The 19,643-nt window shown below is 42.5% G+C and overlaps 1 protein-coding gene across 6 annotated transcripts in view; it reads right to left on the reverse strand.

Moving 5' to 3' along the window:
* EIF2AK4 (eukaryotic translation initiation factor 2 alpha kinase 4) overlaps positions 1-19,643 on the reverse strand; it is a 162,543-nt gene that overhangs the window by 92,022 nt on the left and 50,878 nt on the right. For all 6 annotated transcript variants that reach the window (XM_060175102.1, XM_060175103.1, XM_060175105.1 and 3 more), the window contains 7 exons: positions 14,942-15,477; positions 12,632-12,738; positions 11,285-11,442; positions 9,941-10,359; positions 8,722-8,791; positions 2,499-2,582; positions 1,241-1,363 (listed from right to left, as the gene is read on the reverse strand). In XM_060175102.1, the coding sequence (XP_060031085.1) occupies positions 1,241-1,363; positions 2,499-2,582; positions 8,722-8,791; positions 9,941-10,359; positions 11,285-11,442; positions 12,632-12,738; positions 14,942-15,477 (1,497 nt within the window). The remainder of the gene's footprint in view (positions 1-1,240; positions 1,364-2,498; positions 2,583-8,721; positions 8,792-9,940; positions 10,360-11,284; positions 11,443-12,631; positions 12,739-14,941; positions 15,478-19,643) is intronic.

A 19,643-nucleotide genomic window follows, 5' to 3' on the forward strand; every position in this document is an offset into this window, starting at 1 on the left:
TCTGTATCCCCATTCCCTCCACTGGAAGTTCCAGTAGTTCTCTCAGGGTTGCAGATAAGGACTGACCATTATTTCTCTGTCCATATTTATATATACTTGCCCCCTTTTTCCCTATGGTCCTGCCTTCTCTTCCTTTCTAATTCACACTTACATCTATTACTACTTTCGAATGTCCATCCATTTTTCCTCTTCTCTAAGATGGGCCCTGATGGAGTTGGACTTCAGAGCACTAGCTAAGTGAGATGTTTCACTGGCTTATCTTCTATTTTTTTTCCTCATTAAAAATGTTGATAGCTTTTCTTATGTTCTTAATTCACAGACCACATGAAAGCAGATTCCAGGGGCTGGGCAGTGGTACCCCTGCTAGTGTTACCATGTACCATGAGTTACCATGCACATGTGCAAGCCCCACTTCCCACCTGCGTGGGGGAAGCTCCACAAGCAGTAGAGCAGTACTGCCAATGTGTCTCTTTCTCTCTCTCTATAATCCTCTTTTCTCTCAATTTGTTTCTATCAGGAAAAGGGGAAAAAAATGTGGTTACTAGTAGCAATGGATTTGTTGTGAAAGCACTAAGCTCCAGTGTAACCCTGCTGGCAATACAAAATTGTAATACTGGGTTGCTGGAAAAGTCATAACATTTTTCTATGTCTTTCTTTTTTTAAAAAAATATATTTATTATTAGATAGAGACAGAGAGAAATAGAGGGGGGATAGAGACAGAAAGACACCTGCAAACCTGCTTCACAACTTATGAAATTTTCCGCCTGCAGGTAGGGACCAGGGGCTTGAACCTGGGTATTTTTTTTTACTATCTTTATTTATTTATTAGATAGAGACAGTCAGAAATCAAGAGGGAAGGGGTGATAGAGGGAGAGAGATAGAGAGACACCTGCAGCCCTGCTTCACCACTTGCAAAGCTTTTCCCCTGCAGGTGGGGACTAGGGGCTTGAACCTGGGTCCTTGTGCATTGTAACATGTGCACTTAACCAGGTGCGCCACCACCTGGCCCCTGAACCTGAGTCTTTATGCACTGTAATGTGTGCACTTAACCAGGTGCACCACTGCCTGGTTCTTTTTCTATGCCCAACTGCATCATGACTTTTCCAACAATTGAATAAAAATAAAAAAACAATAAATTAAAACATATTTCAATAGGCCCATAATTTCTATGTTCTTCTCCAATCATACAATATTTTTTATTTACTCATACATTTCTGACATAAAATGTTATCAAACTTACTTTTTCATGGATATAAGCTAATCCATCCAGAATTTCTCGAAAAAGTCTCCACAGCCTGATGGTGTCCTGATACAGTCCCTGGTCAATGGTGTCACGTAAAGTGCTCTTCTCACAGTACTCCATCTGTAGACAAGAACAAATGGGGGTTGAGGTTGGGGGGGCGGGGGGGATTGGACCAGGTAGAGTCTCAATTAGAAAGGTCAATTGCAGGAGTTGGGCAGTAGCGCAGGTGGTTAAGTACAGGTGGCATGAAGCGCAAGAACCAGTGTGAGGATTCCAGTTCCAGCCCCCGGCTCTCCACCTGCAGGGGAGTCGCTTCACAGGTGGTGAAGCAGGTCTGCAGGTGTCTTATCTTTATCTTTCTCTCCCCCCTCTGTCTTCCCTTCCCCTCTCCATTTCTCTCTGTCCTATCCAACAATGATGACATCAATAACAACAATAATAACTACAACAATAAAACAACGACAACAAAAGGAAATAAATATTTTTTTTAAAGAAAAGGTCAATTGCAATGAATGTGACCCTCTTTGTCAAGACATAGGTCATGGCCCTCAAACAGAATGGAAAAGGTTTGAAACATTTTAAAAGATTCATTTCTCTCAGTGAGAGAAAAAGTGTGACCAGATCACCATTCAGTTCTGGCATTTGGTGGTACTAAGAATTGAACTTGGGTCCTCAGGGGACTTTGGGCATACAAGCCTGGTGTACCAATTCTGCACCATCTCCCCAGCCCAAGTTTGATTTTGTTTTTTAATTGAAAGAAGAGACTGGGAGATTTTTAAAAAAATGTTAACAGTACTATTCAATTTTCAGATGAGGTTGCAGCTCAGGAGGTGGCACAGTGGATAAAATGTTGAATTCTCACTCTTATAAATTGCACGTGCCAGTGTATTGCTCTAACTCTCTCTTCCTCTCCTCTCATTAATAAAACAAGCAAACCCTTACAGAAATCATTTCTAGATGAGGAACCAGAGCACAGAAGGCCAAGGAATCATGCTTGGGCCTACATAGCTGTGTCTGCCGGGCCCAGAACGTGAGTTATTGTAGGCAGGTGCACAGCCCACATCCACAGCCTGTGCTGCCTCCTGCCCCGGGACAGAAGAAAGGGCCTCTATACTATCGTGCTCTTTGGCCCATTCATTCCTGGCCTATGGATGAGCCCTCCCCTTGCCCACTGTCTTGCTCCTGGATCCTGAAACATACCGACCAGCAACTCCTGGGAGTTGCTCTGCCTGTGATCTGGGTTCCAGGGCCTCACCTGGATATAAAGGTAGTGTACAGCTTCAGGTGTTGCCACTGGGTCACTTTCTTGGTCAGTGTTCTTGCCATTGCAGTCTCCATCCTAATTCAAGAGAAACACAGAAGGGCTCAAAATGGGAGCTGAGATTAAACAATGTCTCTACCACCAAACCAATATTTTGTGCTCCTCCTCCCCACCCATGTGCCCATCCTGTTGCCCTAGAGGGATAGGCAGTGAACAGACACAACCATTACTCTTTTAGTGTTTACAGTGTCAATATGGAAGTTTGCTATTATCAGAACTCACTGGCTAGTGGCCCAGGAAATAGTGCAATGGATAGTGAGTTGGACTATCAAGTGTGAGATTTTTAAGTTCAGTCTCTGGCATCACATGTGCTAGAGTGGTGTTCCAGTTAAATTTTTTAAAAAGGAAGAAAAAAACATCCACTCTCCAACACTGATTCAAAGGGACATATGTACCTCCTTGTCTAAAATAGCACTATTCACAACAGCCAAAATATGGAAGCAACCAACATATCCATCAATAGATGAATGGATAAGAAATTATAGGACATATACTCAGTGTAGTACTACTCTGCTATTAAAAAGATGATATGTGTCCATTGGGACAAAATGGATGAAACTAGAGGTGATTATGGGTTGTGAAGTGAACTTGCAAAGAAAAAAGTAAATAACCTGTCTCTTAAGACTGTGAGAAGGGGTCAGGTGGTGGCACAACTGTTAAAATGCACACATAACAGTGCACAAGGACTCAGGTTCAAGCCCCCAGTCCCCACCTATGGCAGGGAAGCTTTGCAAGTGGTGAAGTGGTGCTGCAGGTGTCTTTCTCCCTCTCTATCTTTCTCTTCCTTCTCAATTTCTCTCAGTCACTATCCAAAAATGAATGAATGAATGAATGAATTTTCCCCCTTTTGTTGCCATTGTTGTTGTAGCCTTGTTGTGATTATTATTGTTATTGTTGATGTCATTTGTTGTTGGATAGGACAGAGAGAAATGGAGAGAGGAGGGGAAGACAGATGGGGAGAGAAAGACAGACACCACTGCAGGTGGGGATCCGGGGGCTCGAACCGGGATCCTTATGCCGGTCTTTGCACTTTGTACCACATGCGCTCAACCCGCTGCGCTACCACCCGACCCCCTGAATAAATATTTTTAAAAGGCTTTGTGAGAACTACAGTGGTTATCACTGGGGTGGGAGGAAAGAACTTGAGTGTTGTGTGTGGTACATAACTATATCCTATAATCTTATGCTCTTATAAATCACCATTAAATCACTAATAAAAAAATTACATATATATATATGTAACCCACTGTTTAGTTTCCAGGTTAGTCAATGCACAGAATAATGGGGAAAATAGCCTTAAAGGTCTGTGGATGCACAGAAAGACTCCTTGTCACTCAATTCTTTCTTTCCCCTTTATTTGTGATTGACAGTAGGTTACAAGATTGTAAGATTCAATTTATAGTTCCACACCACACCCACCAGCAAATTTCTTTGTCACCAACCTCCTACCTTTTAAAGATAACGAATAATCACCATGGTTCTTACAAAGTCTTAGAAACCATTTGCTTGTCTTTTACAATTTCATTCATTTCAGTTCTCCAGATACCACATGAATGAAACCATTTGGTTGCTATCTTTCATCTTTTTACTTATTTCGCTAAGCACACACCTCCAGTTCCATCCATTTTGTCCCAAAGGACACAATATCATGTTTTTTGGCTATCAATCAATTCATAACTATTACTTCTAGCTTCCTATGGTGCAGAAGGGCAGAACATGGACAGGCTAATGCTAAATAGTCTCTTTTTTATTGGAATATCTTCTCTTGGACACAGAAGACTAGCAATCTATCTTTAGCTTAGACAGTCAAAACAACTCTTTTTTCCTGTCTATTCAAAGTTCATTAGAGAAAATTATTACTGTTTAAAGCTTCATAATATAAAAGAAATCTTAAAGGAGTTATTAGGGTAATTTTAGTTTGATGAGCTGGGGCCATGCACAAGCGCAGTGTTACCACTGCTGGGCTACATTTTCATTCAGATAGACAGAGAGAGACAGGAAGGGACAGTACAGCATCAGAGCTGTGCTTACTGCCCTAGCACTTCTGAGTAGTGCTGAGATTCAGGCAGAGCTCAGCAGGTACCTTACCTGGTATAGCTAACAATGTTAAAATGTGATGATAGTTGAACCTATCCATGAACAAGTCCATGAACAAGTTCTCGGCTGCCACTAACCTTGGCTTATGTTCTAGCTCCCTTTTCCACAGGGCTAATCCAACAGCTCATTTTTTCCCTAACTCATTGTACCCTTTTTACTTCTAAGGACCAGGGTTATCACTGGGGCTCAGTGCCGGCATGAGGAATCCATTGCTCCAAGCAGCTACTTTTCTTTTTTCCTTTTTTCTTTTTATTTGATAGGATAGAAATAGAAAGAGTAGAGGGAGGTAGAAAGGTAGTGAGAAGATATCTGCAGGCCTGCTTCACTATTTGTGAAGCATTACCCTTGCATGTGGGGTCTTGGGGCTTGAACCCAAGTCTTTGTATATGGTAATATGCACTCTACTGGGCACAATACCACCTGGCCCCTATAGTGCTCATTTTATAAAGCTATTTTTATTCTAACAGCTATAGTTGAATACCTCCATGTCCCTACATGGAAAAAGTAATAGGTAGTATTAGATCATGTCTGATAACTTTTTTAAAAAGTATTTTTTCAACATTATCCCTTTATCAGAGAGGGGGAAACTGCTTTAGAAACAATCAGGCTGTGGGAGACTTACTCACATCCTCTGGGATTGTCTCTAAATCTCCTAGCGGTTGCTACTGGTGAATTAGAATTCCCCCAGGACAGGAGTATAACTTTGGTGCCCTCAAGGTAGTTAAATTCATAACAAATACGGCAACAAAAGGGAATAAATAAATAAAATAAATATTAAAAAAAATTCATAACTAATACCCAAATCAAAGCAGTGGTTTAAGTTATCTATGCTATTATTCCTGGTTCAATTTACCATTTTTATGATTTGGGGGATTCTTTGCTTATGTGGTGCTTGGGAGGAAACTCAAGATCTTACACTTGTAAGAAATGTGCTCTACCACTGAGCTACATTCCCCATCCTTTTTTTTTATTTTAAAAAGATATATATATATATAATATATATATATATATATTGCTTCCAGGGTTATCACTGGGGCTTTCTACTGCTCCTGGAGGTGTTTTTTTTTTCTTTCTGTTGCTATTGTTATTGTTACTGCTGCTGGGGGCGCAAACTATGATCTTTACACTAATCCTTGCACTTTGCACTATGTGTGCTTAACCTGGTGCACTACCACCCGATCCCCAACTTTTTTTTTTTTAATGAGAAAGTCCAGAGCACTACTCTACCATTCATCCTGTTTTTTTTGTTTTTTTTTTAAATCAGCAGAACACTAACTTTCTAGGCCAACTTTTAAAGATGTTTTTATTAGTGATTTAATAGTGATTTACACAATTATAAAATAATTGGGGCATAATTCCATACCATACTTACAACCAAGTTGTGTGTCCCCATCCCCTTCCATCAGAAACTGCAACAGTTTCACCAAGGTCACAGATATAGTTTGACTATATTATCTCTATCTACTGATCTACCTATATAAATATATATATATATTTGGTCTGGGCCAACTTTTTTTAGATAGAAAGACAGAGGGAGGGGAACAGACACCACAGCACAGTAGCTTCTCCAAGTTCAGCAGGGCTGAGCTTGATACTGGGTCACGCACATGGCAGAGCAGGTGCCAGCCTGTAGACTGTTCTTAATCTACTATCCTTATAGCTGCTAGGAACTATATTTTTATTACTTTTTTTTTTAACCATCACATTAAACTCTCATTTGCAAAATGCTTCTCTGAAGCAATAACTGACAGTCTCTGGAAGTCTTTTCTTTCTTTCTTTCCTTTTTTTTTTTTGCTATTAAGGTTTCACTGGGGCTTTGCACCTGTGTGAATCTACTGGCACTGGCAGTGTGTTCCCATCCCCCCCTTTTAGAGGGAAAGGGTGAGATATAGATATGGGCAGAGATGGGCACTGCAAGGAGGTGAGATACCATAATATTGTTCCACTACTCTGAAGCTTCCTCTTTGCATGGTGTGCCCATGTGGTGGTCCTTAAGCATGGCAAATTATGTGCTCAACCAAGCAAACCTAGTATCCTTACCCCCTTAGAATATCTTGGTGGTTACTGGGGGTGGCACAGAACTTTGGTGGTCAGTGCAGTGAGAAGCTCTAACCCTTTAATCTTAATCTTATACATTGTTATTAAATCACAAAAAATATTTTTAAAGTTTTAAAAAAGAAAGCAAAAAAAAAAAAAAAAAGCTTTGTCCCTGGCCCAGGAGGTGGTTCAGTGGATAAAGCATTGGAGTCTCAAGCATGAGGTTCAGAGTTCTATCTCTGGCACTGAATGTGCCAGAGTGATGGTCTGGCTCATTCTCACTAGTAAATAACACTTTAAACTAGCCCACAGGAAGATAAAAATTATGTGGGGACCAAGGACTGGAGTGGTATTTTTTAAAAGTTTCAGATCATAATCTGGGAAAAAAATTTTTTTGACTGAGAAGAAAGCTCAACTGTAGAGCACCGGACATGCATGCTTGAGGCCCTGGGCTTGATTTCTAGCACAGCACATGTCAGAGCTGAGAGCTGTTCTGACCTCTCCTATAAAAATAAACAGTGTCTCTCCCTATCTTCCCCTCCCCTATCAAAAATAAGTTAAGTCTGTCTCTATTCAATAATAAATAAATAAAAATTTTTTAAAAAGCAGAGAAAGCAAATGTTTGACATCATCCCCAGTACACACACTCAATAGACACAAGCTCCAGGGTTTACCCTGACTAATCTGATATTTATGATATTCTTTGCTTCTCTCTACAGCACTACAGAGCTGTCCGTGACCCTCAAAACTGATATGACCCACTCAGGATCATGACATAGTGTTAAAGCATCCTTCTAGAAAATGGTTTATGAACATATTGAGGAATTTGATGTGACACCTATGTAACTCCACAGTTTGGCTATTTAGTTATTCAGTTACTTTGCATCTACTCTCCGCTCCCTGCCCCACACAGTTTCCCCAAATCCTTGAGGAGACTATTTTCATTTTAAAAAAGAGGTTCCTTTTCCACATTATCTTGGATGGAGTTTGAAGGATCATGTTAAGTAAGATAACCCAGAAAGAGAAAGATGAATATGGGGTGATCTCACTCTTGTTTCACGTAAGAAACAAGAATAGAAAGGAGAAACAAAGTAAAATTTGGACTGATTCAGTGTACTGCACCAAAGCAAAGATCTCTGGGCTCGAAGAGGGCCAGGGAGAGAGATGGGGGGGGGGTACAACGACACAGGGGGAGCTTTCAGGTCCCTGGTACACAGTGATGGACCTAATTTGGGGGTGAGTGCTTTTGTGAGATGAGAAATTGTACCAACAACTGTGTGCCAATAACTGTCCTGTAAACATTAACCTCACACTATATATATATATATGTGTGTGTGTGCATATATATATATGAAGAAAAAAGCCAGGTTCCCTCTTAAACTTATTCCCCTCTTCTAAAAACAATCATGTTTTATGGGGCCAGGTGGTGGTGCACCTGGTTGAGCGCACATGTTACAGTGCTCAAGGACCTGGGTTTAAGCTCCTGGTCCCCACCTGCAGGGGGAAAGCTTTGCAAGTGGTGAAGCAGTGCTGCAGATGTCTCTCTTTCTCTCTCCCTCTCCATCTCCTCTACCCTCTCAATTTCTGGCCGTCTCTATCCAATAAAGATAATTAAAAATTTTTTAAATCATGTTTTATTAGGTGGATAAATTAACACTGATAACTGAATGTAGAAATAGCATGTATTTTATCTTCATTTTTCTGTCATCATCAGGGGTTCTCTGCTCTAGGTCTACTTTTCAAGACAGAAATTCAGAGATAGAGACACCACAGCACTGAAGATTCTTCCAGTGTGGTAAGAGCAGGGTTTAAACCTGGATCACACATAAGACAAAGCAGTTGCATTCTCCAGGTGAGCCATCTGGATAGTCTAAGTACCACATATCTTAACCGTCAAATTTAAAAACTGACAGTTTCCAAACTGTGTATCTGTTTAAGACTTTGCTATATTTACCTGAGGTTTATAACAGCTAACTTGAGTTACATATCTGCCCCATAATGATGAAAATGGCACCATACTTACCTGGTTCTGGCTTTTGCTGTTCTCATCTTCATTATCAAAAATGATGTCACTTTCAGAATCTGAAGCAGGTCTTAAAGAGAAACAGAGCTATTAAGAAACACTGAAAACCTCTGCTATAATAGTTGAGAGTGTGAATAAACTATATCCAATTGGGTAGTGAAATAAAACAATGAAAGCAAATGACATGGTAGGTTCTGAGAGTCTGAAACTTTAAGATCATGATCATTAGCTTAGTAAACCCTTTTAGAATTTAGAACTACAGTTGGCTCTATATCAAAAAAGCTTTCCAGGGGGCCAGGTGGTGGCATACCTGGTTGAGCACACACATTATAGTCCTCAAAGACTTGGGTTTGAGCCCCCGCTCCACACTTGCAGGGGGAAGGCTTTGCGAGTGGTGAAGCAGGTCTGCAGATGTCTTTCTGTTTCTCTTACATTCTATCTTCCCCTTCCTCTCAATTTCTGGCTGACTCTATCCAATAAATATAAAAAATAATAATGATAATAACAATAATAATAGTTTCTATCTGCATATGGAAAGCTTCACTCATGAAGTAGGGTTACAGGTGTATGTCTCTCTGTATCTTCCTTCTTTATCTCCCCTCCCTTCTCAATTTCTCTGTTTCTATCCAATAAAAAAGTATATTAAAAAAACAAAAATAAAGACAACCTCTATTGATAGGGAGACTAGTACAGTAAGTAGTCAGGCAAAAGACTTGCATGCCTGAGGCTCCAGTGTCACAGGTTCTTTCCCTGGCACCACCATAAACAAGAGCTGATCAGTGCTCTGGCAAAAATAAATAAGCAAACAAACAAATAAATAAAATATTGTGTTAAGCTGAGGTACTGGGAGAAATTTCTTTCTCTCTTTTGCTAAAGCTTGAATTTTTGTAGTCTTTTGGAAGCCATAGGGAGAGGAAATTCTGAATTACGTTGGTTAAGTGTTTAACAGTGGGTTTCATATGCATATTTTCAAAAAAACATGGTAAAGCAATGAGTATGGCGTTGAACTCTTAAGCAAGAGGTCCCAAGTTCGACCCCCAGTGTCGCATACAGCAGAATGATGCTGCGGCTCTCCTCTACCTCCATAAGTAAATAAATCTTATAAAAAAAGATCTGGTAAGGAGGATTGGGCTTCTAATCAAAGCCTTTTCCAGCCTGTGAGCCCGTAGGGGACTAAGCCAGGGGCCCGGTACTGCCTACCCCCCAGCCCTGCGCTCACAGGAAGGACTGTGAGAAGACTCCACCGCCCTCGTCCTCGTCCTCCTCACTGTCACTGTCGCCGCAGGCGGTGGCGGGGAAGCGGCCGCTGGCAGAGCGCTCAGCCGATGTGCTCCACTCTACCGAGCCGCTGACGATGGGCGGCGCGGCTGCCTCCACGCTGTCCTCCGCACTACTGTCCGCTGGCTGTCGCGGGGCGCGCCCGTCCTGAGCCAGGGGCCCAGTGTCGCAGGGCGGAGTGCAGGGGCCCAGCGGCCGCTCGTGCCTCTCAATCCAGGCGTTGTAGTAGCGCACGATGTTCTCATGGTGCAGGCGCGACAGCAGCGTCACCTCGCCCTTGATGCGGCGGAAGTGGCGGCTGGCGGGGTTGATGGGGATGCGCTTGACTGCGTAGCAGCAGCCGTCTAGCTTGTTCTGCACCTGCAGCGAAGGAGAGCAGCTCCATGTACCCGCAGCTTACACACACCTGTCTGCTCTCTCCTCTCTCTGAACCTAGAACTGCAAGCTGGCAATCTCCAGCGGGACTGTGTGAAGATCTCGGTTCGAGCACCCGGCTTCCCACTTGGAAGTGGGGGGTGCCACTTCACAAGCAGTGAAGCAAATCTACAAGTGTCTATCTTCCTCTATCTTCCCTTCTCTCAGTTTCTGTCCTATCCAGTAAAAATGTGTTGTTGTTGTTTTTTAAAAAAAGAAGGCCCCCAGGAGCAGTGGATCCAAAGTGCCTGCACCCAGCCCCAGCAATAACCCTGGATAGAGCAATAACCTGGAGGATGTCTACCTCATTATGTTTGCCCTTAGAATTATTTATTTATTTATTTATTTATTTTTAGTTTAGGAGCTGGGAGCTCTAACTGGGATCCTTGCACAGGTCCTTGTGCTTTGCACTGTGTGAACTTAATCCAGTGTGCTACCGCCTGGCCCCTGCTCCTCTTTTTTTTAGTTGTCTTTATTTATTGGATAGAGACAGCCAGAAATTGAGAGGGAAGGGGGAGATAGAGAGGGAGAGAGGCAGAGAGACACCTGCAGCCTTGCTTCACCACTTGCAAAGCTTTGCCCCTGCAGGTGGGGACCAGGGGCTTGAACCTTGCCCACTATAAAATGTGCATTCAACCAGGTGTGCCACTGCCTGGCCCCTGCCCTTAGAATATTTACTCTCTTGACTAGTAATAGTTAATTATTTCAAGGAGAAAGTTGAAAAGTGATATGACACTGTAGTTTCCTTTGGGAAAACTTGATTAAAATTGTCTTTCTGTTCCTGACTACCATAGTAATTAATTTTTCAGTGTGAAATGCTTTCCAGTCCTACTCTCAGAATCCTATTGATGGCAGATCACTTGTACCACACCTTGATGACAGCTCCAAAGGCACCTTTGCCAAGGAGCTGCAGTTCTTCAAATTCATTGAAATAGCGGGAAAACTGTCTCTGTGTGTCACTGAAGAGTGCTGCACTCGGTAGCTGATTGCTAGGAATCACAGTCTCCATGTAATCCTGTCCTCCAGAATCTGAGATGAGACAGAAAGCAAGAGGCAAATGAGGCTTCAGAGAAATGGGGAGAGCCACAGCATTCAACAATGGTGTAAGCAGCACCAGGAGAAGTACCTGACCAATACTTTGATTAAGCACCTCTCACCTGGCAGACCCTTTTGTACTTTACCTCACCTGTCCACACTTAGAGTAGGCAGAAATATGTAATTAGTTGTGGACTGGGAGGGGATGCAGTGAATGAAATGTTGAACTCTAAAGCATGAGGTCCTCAGTTTGACCCTGGGCATTACATGTGCCAATGATGCTCTGGTTCTCTTTTTCTCTCTCTCTCATTAACACACACACACACACACACACACACACACACACACTTTTAAAAATATACGATTGGGAATCGGGCGGTGGCACAGCGGGTTAAGAGCATGTGGTGTGAAGCGCAAGGACAGGCTCAAGGATCTGGGTACGAGCCCCCGGCTCCCCACCTGCAAGGGAGTCACTTCACAGGCGGTGATGCAGGTCTGCAGGTGTCTATCTTTCTCTCCCCCTCTGTCTTCCCCTCCTCACTCCATTTCTCTCTGTCTTATCCAACAACGACAGAAATAACAACAGCAATAATAACAACAATAACGATAAACAAGAGCAACAAAAGGGAAAAATGAATAAAGTTTAAGAAAAAAAAGAAATATACGATTATCCCAAGTTTACAGGTGGAGATGCTGAGACAAAGAGTAAGGAAATGAGCAAAGAACCAAGCTCCAAAGGTTCCTTCACCTGCTAATTGAGTGGCAGCAGGATATCTGGTTCCATGATATAAGGGTAATAGTGACAAAAAAGTTGCCAATACCAGTGACAACCCAGCAGTAGACTGGAAAGACCAGGATGCAAAAACAATTCCTCACCTGTACTTCTGACAAGAATGGATTTATGTAGAGCCTGGTATAAAAGTCTGTTTTTTTTTTTTTTTTTAAATGATGCGCAGGCCAGCAAAACAGCTCACTTGGACAATGTATGCGAACCAGGTTTAAGCTTGGCTCCCAAAGCAGTGGAGGAAGCTTCCATACTGTGGTCTCTTTCACACATTCCCTTCCCTCTCTGTCTCTAAATAAATAAACAATCCAAGCAGTTTGTTCAAGTTTCAAATTCAAGTATACTTGAGCACAATTTATGTCCACAATGGATACCAACAAAAAATGGCCACAGGCTTACCTTCAGGACTTTGTTCCAGTAAAGTTGTTTTGGGCTGAGGATTTATAAAGCTGTGTTTCAGCAACTGCTGAGGACTCCATCGTTCCTTGTCATCCAAGCAAACACACCTTAGTATGAGATAGAGGAGAGATCCTCAGCAGGGCTACAGTGAACATGCCCTGTGAAGGGCAACTCTAACTTCACTGTGACAGAATGTGAGTGACCCCACAGTAAATCTAGGCCAAGAAAACTTTAATGCCAATCTTTGAGAGATTGTATTGCCACCAGTTGCTACTGGTTAAAATGGCAAAGTTCTATGGTTTTGGCATCATAGTGGTCATAGGAAGCAAAATTAAATACAAAGTCTAGTTTTGACCCAAAAAGAATGAAGTGCAGGGCAAGCTAATATTTTAAGTCTGTAGGTAAAGAGCTACTGAACAAGGACTCAGCATGAGTCAAATCCCAGGCACTACTAGAAGCTCTATACACATATGAGCTCTTTAACCTCCTGGAGTAGGCAGTGTGATTAGACCCATTTTATGGGAATTTTTTTCTTTATTTCTTTAATGGGGGATTAATGGTTTATAGTCAATAGTAAAATGCAATAGTTTGTACATGCATAACATTTCCACATAACAATACAACCCCTGCTAGGTCCTCCTCTGCTATCATGTTTCAGGACCTGAACCCTCCCCACCCCCACTCCAGAGTCTTGGGTTGTGCCCATGTCAAAGCAAACACAATATCCAAGTCAGATATCTTGCTGGTCTTTGGGGGTAAATTACACATAGATACACATATGGAGGGGCGGGGAGAGACACTAGGGCTGCAAAGTTTTCTTCAGTGAGGTGAGGTGGAGGTCAAGCTTGAACCTGAGTCATACACATGGCAAAGCAGCTTGAATAAATATTCTTAAGGGTCTATTTCATTTAAGAGAAATCACAGAGGCCAGGAGATAGCTCACTCCATGAATCACAAAACAAATTATGTGTGAGGTCCTGGGAACACATGGGAGCCCTATGGGTACTATAGGCAGAGCTCCTAGGATAGTTCAAAGGTGGTCTGTTGTCTCTCCTCTCTGTCTCTCATGCCTTCTTTCTCTGAAAAATGGAGGGAAAAAAACCCAGAGAGGCTACTCAGTGGTGATATCATGAATGATCAAAGCCCAGGGTTCATTCCCAGGAACCACCTAAAAAATAACTAAGTTATTTCTTTAGAAATCTTCAGATGTATATATACTTTGAGAACAAAATAAAGAATTGAAGTTGAACACTGTCCACAAAATGTCTGTATAACATGTCTCCTATCTTATGGCAAACAGACATGGTTTTATTCTAAATCAGTACCACTATGTTCAACTTTGGAACATTTAAGGCAAAGTGTTCACATCAAATAGCAGATGGAACAGGTAGGGGCAGGAAAAGAAATGTGAAGGATAAAAGACAGGAAGGGGATGAGTGAAATGGGGTAATGGAAAGGAATAAGGTAAAAAGCAAGATGGCATGTCAGGCAAGAATATACTCAATCCAGGTCAGTTTTAGCCAGAAAGGTGAACTAAATGTATACACAGAAAAATTCAGAAAGTAGGGGTCAGAATTCCCATTTAACTGTGAAGCTATGAGAATCTAGGTATGTCTTGTACTGAGAATTGAAACAGGCCTAGAGTAGAAAACACTGCAGCCTCTGAAGGACCTGGACAAAAGCTTTAGACTTGAGAAAAGCCTTAAGAATTCTCTAAAAATAGAGCAAACTTGGTTCATAAAATATGCATTTGAAATTTACAGGTATTAAAAACTCTTTGGTTATAGTCAGGTTGTTTGCATTCTCCAACTTGGCTGATTGTGACATTGCTAATATTACAAATGGTGGAAGAATTGGATTTCTAAAGGTATTTATGAAATAGGAGTCCTCACCCTTGACCTTTTAGGAATCAGCAGCAGAGGTGGGGAGAGAGTCTTCCATTTGGAATACCTGACATTGCTACAATACCATAGCAATGATTTCTTAAGAGTATACCAGGCAGTCCCCCCAAAATAGTTTACAAATTCATGATTAAGTCCAAATGATTTTGGAAAAAACAATGTCCTGTAATCCAAGTCCTCACTTGTCTGCTCGTTCATGATTTAGAAATCCAAAACCCAAGCACAATAAATAATATAGGCATGAAGGACTAGGGACGGGGAGGGGGGCGTTGGTATGCTTGGTCGAGGGCTGCAGGTATCTATCTATCTATCTATCTATCTACATTCTCTCCTCTCAATTTCTTTCTGTCAAAAAACCAAACAAAAACAAAGGCATCATGCACAGTTCAAAAGAACTGGTGACACTCACTTTTTCAGAAAATCCTGGAAGTCAACTGGTAAGTCACGGGGGATGACCACAGGGTATTCTGCACACTCCTGCCCTTGACTGAGGGACAGAAGCAGCAGGCCCAACTGCCACACGTCCCCCTTCTTCCCCGTCTTATAAGGGATTGCACTGTCACTGAAGCGTACTCGGGTCTGCTCAAACACGTCCTCCTTGCAGATGTCTGCCAGGCGCTTGGAGATGCTGTAGTCAGTGATCCTCACAGTCCCCTCTGCATCCAGTAAGACGTTGGCTGCATTCAGCACCTTGTGCACCACAGAATTGCTGTGCAGATAGTCCAGCCCTGCTAAGAGCTGAGCTGCGTAACTGCGGAGCTGATGCACAGGGATGGGGCTGGAATGTTGCAGGTGTGCAGCCAGGGAGATGCCGTTCACATGCTCCACCAGAATGTCCACTATGATAGAATCTTCTTGCTCTTTGAGGTTCATTGCAAAGTAACGGACTATATTTGGGTGGCTCAGCTTCACCAGTGAGTTGAATTCTGTTTCTGCCCCTTGGATCTGATAAAGTATATATATAAAATAAAATCCAAGAAAGAGAAAGCATAGGGTGAGACAGATTAATTGTGGCCTATTGCAGCAGAACTGAGGACTCTAAAGCGGGGAGGCTGGAAAGGGCTCAGAAGACATTGGGACTCAGTATATGATGGTAGAGGAAACATAAGCTGGTGGTGGGAATTGTGTGCAGACACCCATTTCACAAATAAACTGTACTCATGTGACAACAGCTGTCAGTCATTATCCTCTACCCCCAATAAAGTGATTTTTTTTTTGCCTCCAGGGTTATTGCTGGGGCTCAGTGCCTGTACCATGAATCCACTGCTCCTGGAGGCCATTTTTTCCCCTTTTGTTGTCCTTGTTGTTGTAGTCTTGTTGTGGTTATTATTGTTGTTGTTCATTGTTGGATAGGACAGAGAGAAATGGAGAGAGGAGTGGAAGACAGAGAGGGGGAGAGAAAGATAGACACCTGCAGACCTGCTTCACCGCCTGTGAAGTGACTCCCCTGCAGATGGGGGGCCGGGGGCTCCAACTACGATCCTTCCGCTGGTCCTTGCGCTTTGCGCCACGTGCACTTAACCCGCTGCACTACTGCCCGACCCCCTAAAGTGATTTTTTTAAAGCCAAACACAATAAGGTAATATTGGATTGGGAGCCAGGAGGCAGCTCGGTAGGCACAGTGCACACCTTGCCATACAGAAGGCCTTGAGCTTGGTCCCTGGCACCAGACAAGAGCACCATGGACAGCAGCAGTGAAGCTCAAAGGGTGGTGGAGTGACTGTGCACTAATGTCTCTCCCTTCCTTGCTTTTCTTTATGCCTGACCCTTCCTTGTTTTTATTCCTGTGATCTTTAAGGAATTCAGTATCCTTGCAGGATTCATATTTAAATGAATAACTTCCCAAAGACTCATGTCAGGAATTTTGGAGGCATGACGTGGTGTACATACTTACCATCCTACAGGAGCATGGCAAGTAGTGTAGCAGCCACTACCAGTTCCCTTGTCTTTTTACTGGTCAGTTACAAGATAGATCAAAGGAATTCTAAAACATCTTAAACTAACAAGAAGTACATGGGTTGTTTAAGAGAGCAAAAGATAGGGGCTGGGCGGTGGTGCAGCGGGTTAAGTGCATGTGGTGCAAAGTGCAAGGGCCAGCGTAAGGATCCCAGTTTGGAGCCCCTGGCTCTGCACCTGCGGGGTGTGTGTGTGTGTGTTTGAGGTGGGGGGTGGTGGCCACATCACAAACGGTGAAGCAGGTCTGCAGGTGTCTAACTTTCTTTCCCCCTCTCTGTCTTCCCCTCCCCTCTAGATCTCTCTCTGTCCTATCCAACAACAACAACAACAATAAACAAGGGCAACAAAAGGGAAAAAAAGCCTCTAGAAGCAGTGGATTTGTAGTGCAAGCACCAAGTCCCATTGATAACCCTGGAGGCAAATAAATAAATAATAATAAAAATATAAAAAGAAAATTTAAAAAAAGAACAAAAGATATCTAAGGGAAACAAAAGAAAGGAGGAAAATCTGCATATGGCACAAAGTCTCTTTTAGACTAACATTCTTTTGTTCTCTCTCTCTTTTAATTACTTTTATTTATTTATTGGATAGAGACAGCCAGAAAAAGAGAGGAAAGGTGTTGCTAGAGAGGGAGAGAGAAAGAGACACCTGCCAACAACGCTTCACCACTCTCAAAGCTTTCTACCTGCAGATAGGGAGGGACTAGGGGCTCGAACTCGGGTCCTTGCACATTGTAACATGTATGCTCAACCAGATGCACCACCACTTAGCTCCTTTGAATTCTATCTGAACAAGCCTCAGGGAAGCTTAGCAGAGTTACGACTGCAATGTCAGTAGGTGAAGTACCCCCTCATTCACATCAGGTATCAAACTGGCTATGGCCTAGAGTTTCAGCCCCACTGACACCTATCTGTACTTAAGAGAAGTTACTTATCACTGCTGGCTATGCAGAATAATTAGGTCATGGGTTGTATAAGCCTTATGGCAAATACAAGCCTGGCACACTGAGATAGCTTCCCTGGCCCTGGCCCATTCCCAAGTACTCCCTCTCTCATCTCTTCCTCTAAAGATACAGTATAAAAATACTGGGCCAGGAATGCTACTCAGCAGTATTATGTGTATCCAAGGCCCTTGGTTCATTCTTGAGAGTCATCTTAAAAAAGAGAGGGGCCACACAGTGGTACCCCTGGTTAAGTACACACACTATGGTGTGCAAGGGCCCAGGTTTAAGCCCCTGGCCCCCACCTGCAGGGGGAAAGTTTCATGAATGGTGAGGCAGGGCTGCAGGTGTCTCTGTCTCTATCTCCCTCTCTAACTCACCTCCTCTCAATTTCTCTCTGTCTCTCCCCAATAATAAATAAAAAAAATATTTTTAAAATAAAGTGGTCCAGGAGGTGGCAAAGTAGATAAAGCATTGGACTCTCAAGCACGAGGTCCTTAGTTCAATTCCTGGCAGCACATGTACCAGAATGATGTCTGGTTCTGGTTCTTTCTCTCCCCCCTCTTATATTTCTCATAAATAAATAAATAAATAGCTTAAAATATGTTTAAAAATAAGTAGATAATTAAATAAAAATAAAAAAGTAATATTGGGTTGATCAGAATGAACTGGTGTTTCATTTCAAAAATGAAGTATTTAATAGAAAATGTACTTTCAAAGAAAAGAAAGGATATGACCTCATACATACAGTTTACCTAAGCTCATGTAGATGGAAAAAACTTAGAAAACAGACCTAAAAAATGAGGTGTACAAATACTATATATCAGTAGATAGTTTATTTTTTAATTTTTATTTTTTAATATTTATTTATTCCCTTTTGTTGTTTTATTGTTGTAGCCATTGTTGTTATTGATGTTGTTGTTGGATAGGACAGAGATAAATGGAGAGAGGAGGGGAAGACAGAGGGGGGAGAGAAAGATAGACACCTGCAGACCTGCTTCACCACTTGTGAAGTGACTCCCCTACAGGTGGGGAGTCAGGGGCTGGAACTGGGATCCTCTGCGCCACCTGCGCTTAACCCACTGTGCTACCATCCGACTCCCCAGTAGATAGTTTTTATATGTAGTTTCTTTGCAAGATGGTCACAAGAAAAATAATTATTAACTTAAAAAATAGCCTTTTCTGATTATAAAGATTCACTGTCAAAATGTAAACAGTCGGGAGTAGGGCTGTAGTGCAGAGGGTTAAGCGCAGGTGGCGCTAAGAACAAGGACCGGAGCAAGGATCCCGGTTCGAGCCCTGGCTCCCCACCTGCAGGGGAGTCACCTCACAAGTGGTGAAGCAGGTCTGCAGGTGTCTATCTTTCTCTCTCCCTCCCTCTGTCTTCCCCTCCTCTCTCCATTTCTCTCTGTCCTATCCAACAACAATGACAACAATAATAACTACAACAATAAAACAACAAGGGCAACAAAAGGGAATAAACAAATAAAATATTTTTAAAAAATGTAAACAGTCTAATATAAAAGAAACAAACCCAGGAGCTGGGCAGTAGCACAGCGGGTTATGTGCATATGGTACGAGGGTGCAAAGACCAGCATAAAGATCCTGGTTCGAGCCCCTGGCTTCCCATCAGCAGGGGGGTTGCATCACAAGTGTTTAATCAGGTTGTCTATGTTTTTCTTCCCTCCTCTCTCGATTTCTCTCTGTCCTATACAACAATAGCAATTACACAGTACTAACAAGGGTAACAAAAATGGGGGAAAATGGCCTCCAGGAGAAGTGGATTCATAGTGCAGGTACCGAGCCCCAGCGATAACCCTGGAGGCAAAAGAAAAAAAAAGAAAAAGAAACAAACCCATAAATTCCGTAGATGGGCACCACCCAGGGACAAGAGCTTCTGATTTAGATGTGTCCATTTTCAGTTTTCCTACCACAAACACACATGCATTTCTAAGCAACACTGCTTTACCCTCTTTCCCCTTTTTGATTATGTAACACTGCAATTTGTGAGATTAGGAGTTATAAATCAACTATCAATAAAATTCACATTTGAGGGAGTCCGGTTATAGTGCAGTGGGTTAAGTGCACGTGGTGCAAAGCGCAAGAACCAGCGTAAGGATACTGGTTCGAGCCCCCGGCTCCCCACCTGCAGGGGAGTCATTTCAAAAGTGGTGAAGCAGGTCTGCAGGTGTCTATATTTCTCTCACTCTCTCTG

The sequence above is a fragment of the Erinaceus europaeus genome, chromosome 16 (genome assembly GCF_950295315.1).
Source record: "Erinaceus europaeus chromosome 16, mEriEur2.1, whole genome shotgun sequence".
In the NCBI taxonomy this organism is placed as follows: Eukaryota; Metazoa; Chordata; class Mammalia; order Eulipotyphla; family Erinaceidae; genus Erinaceus; species Erinaceus europaeus.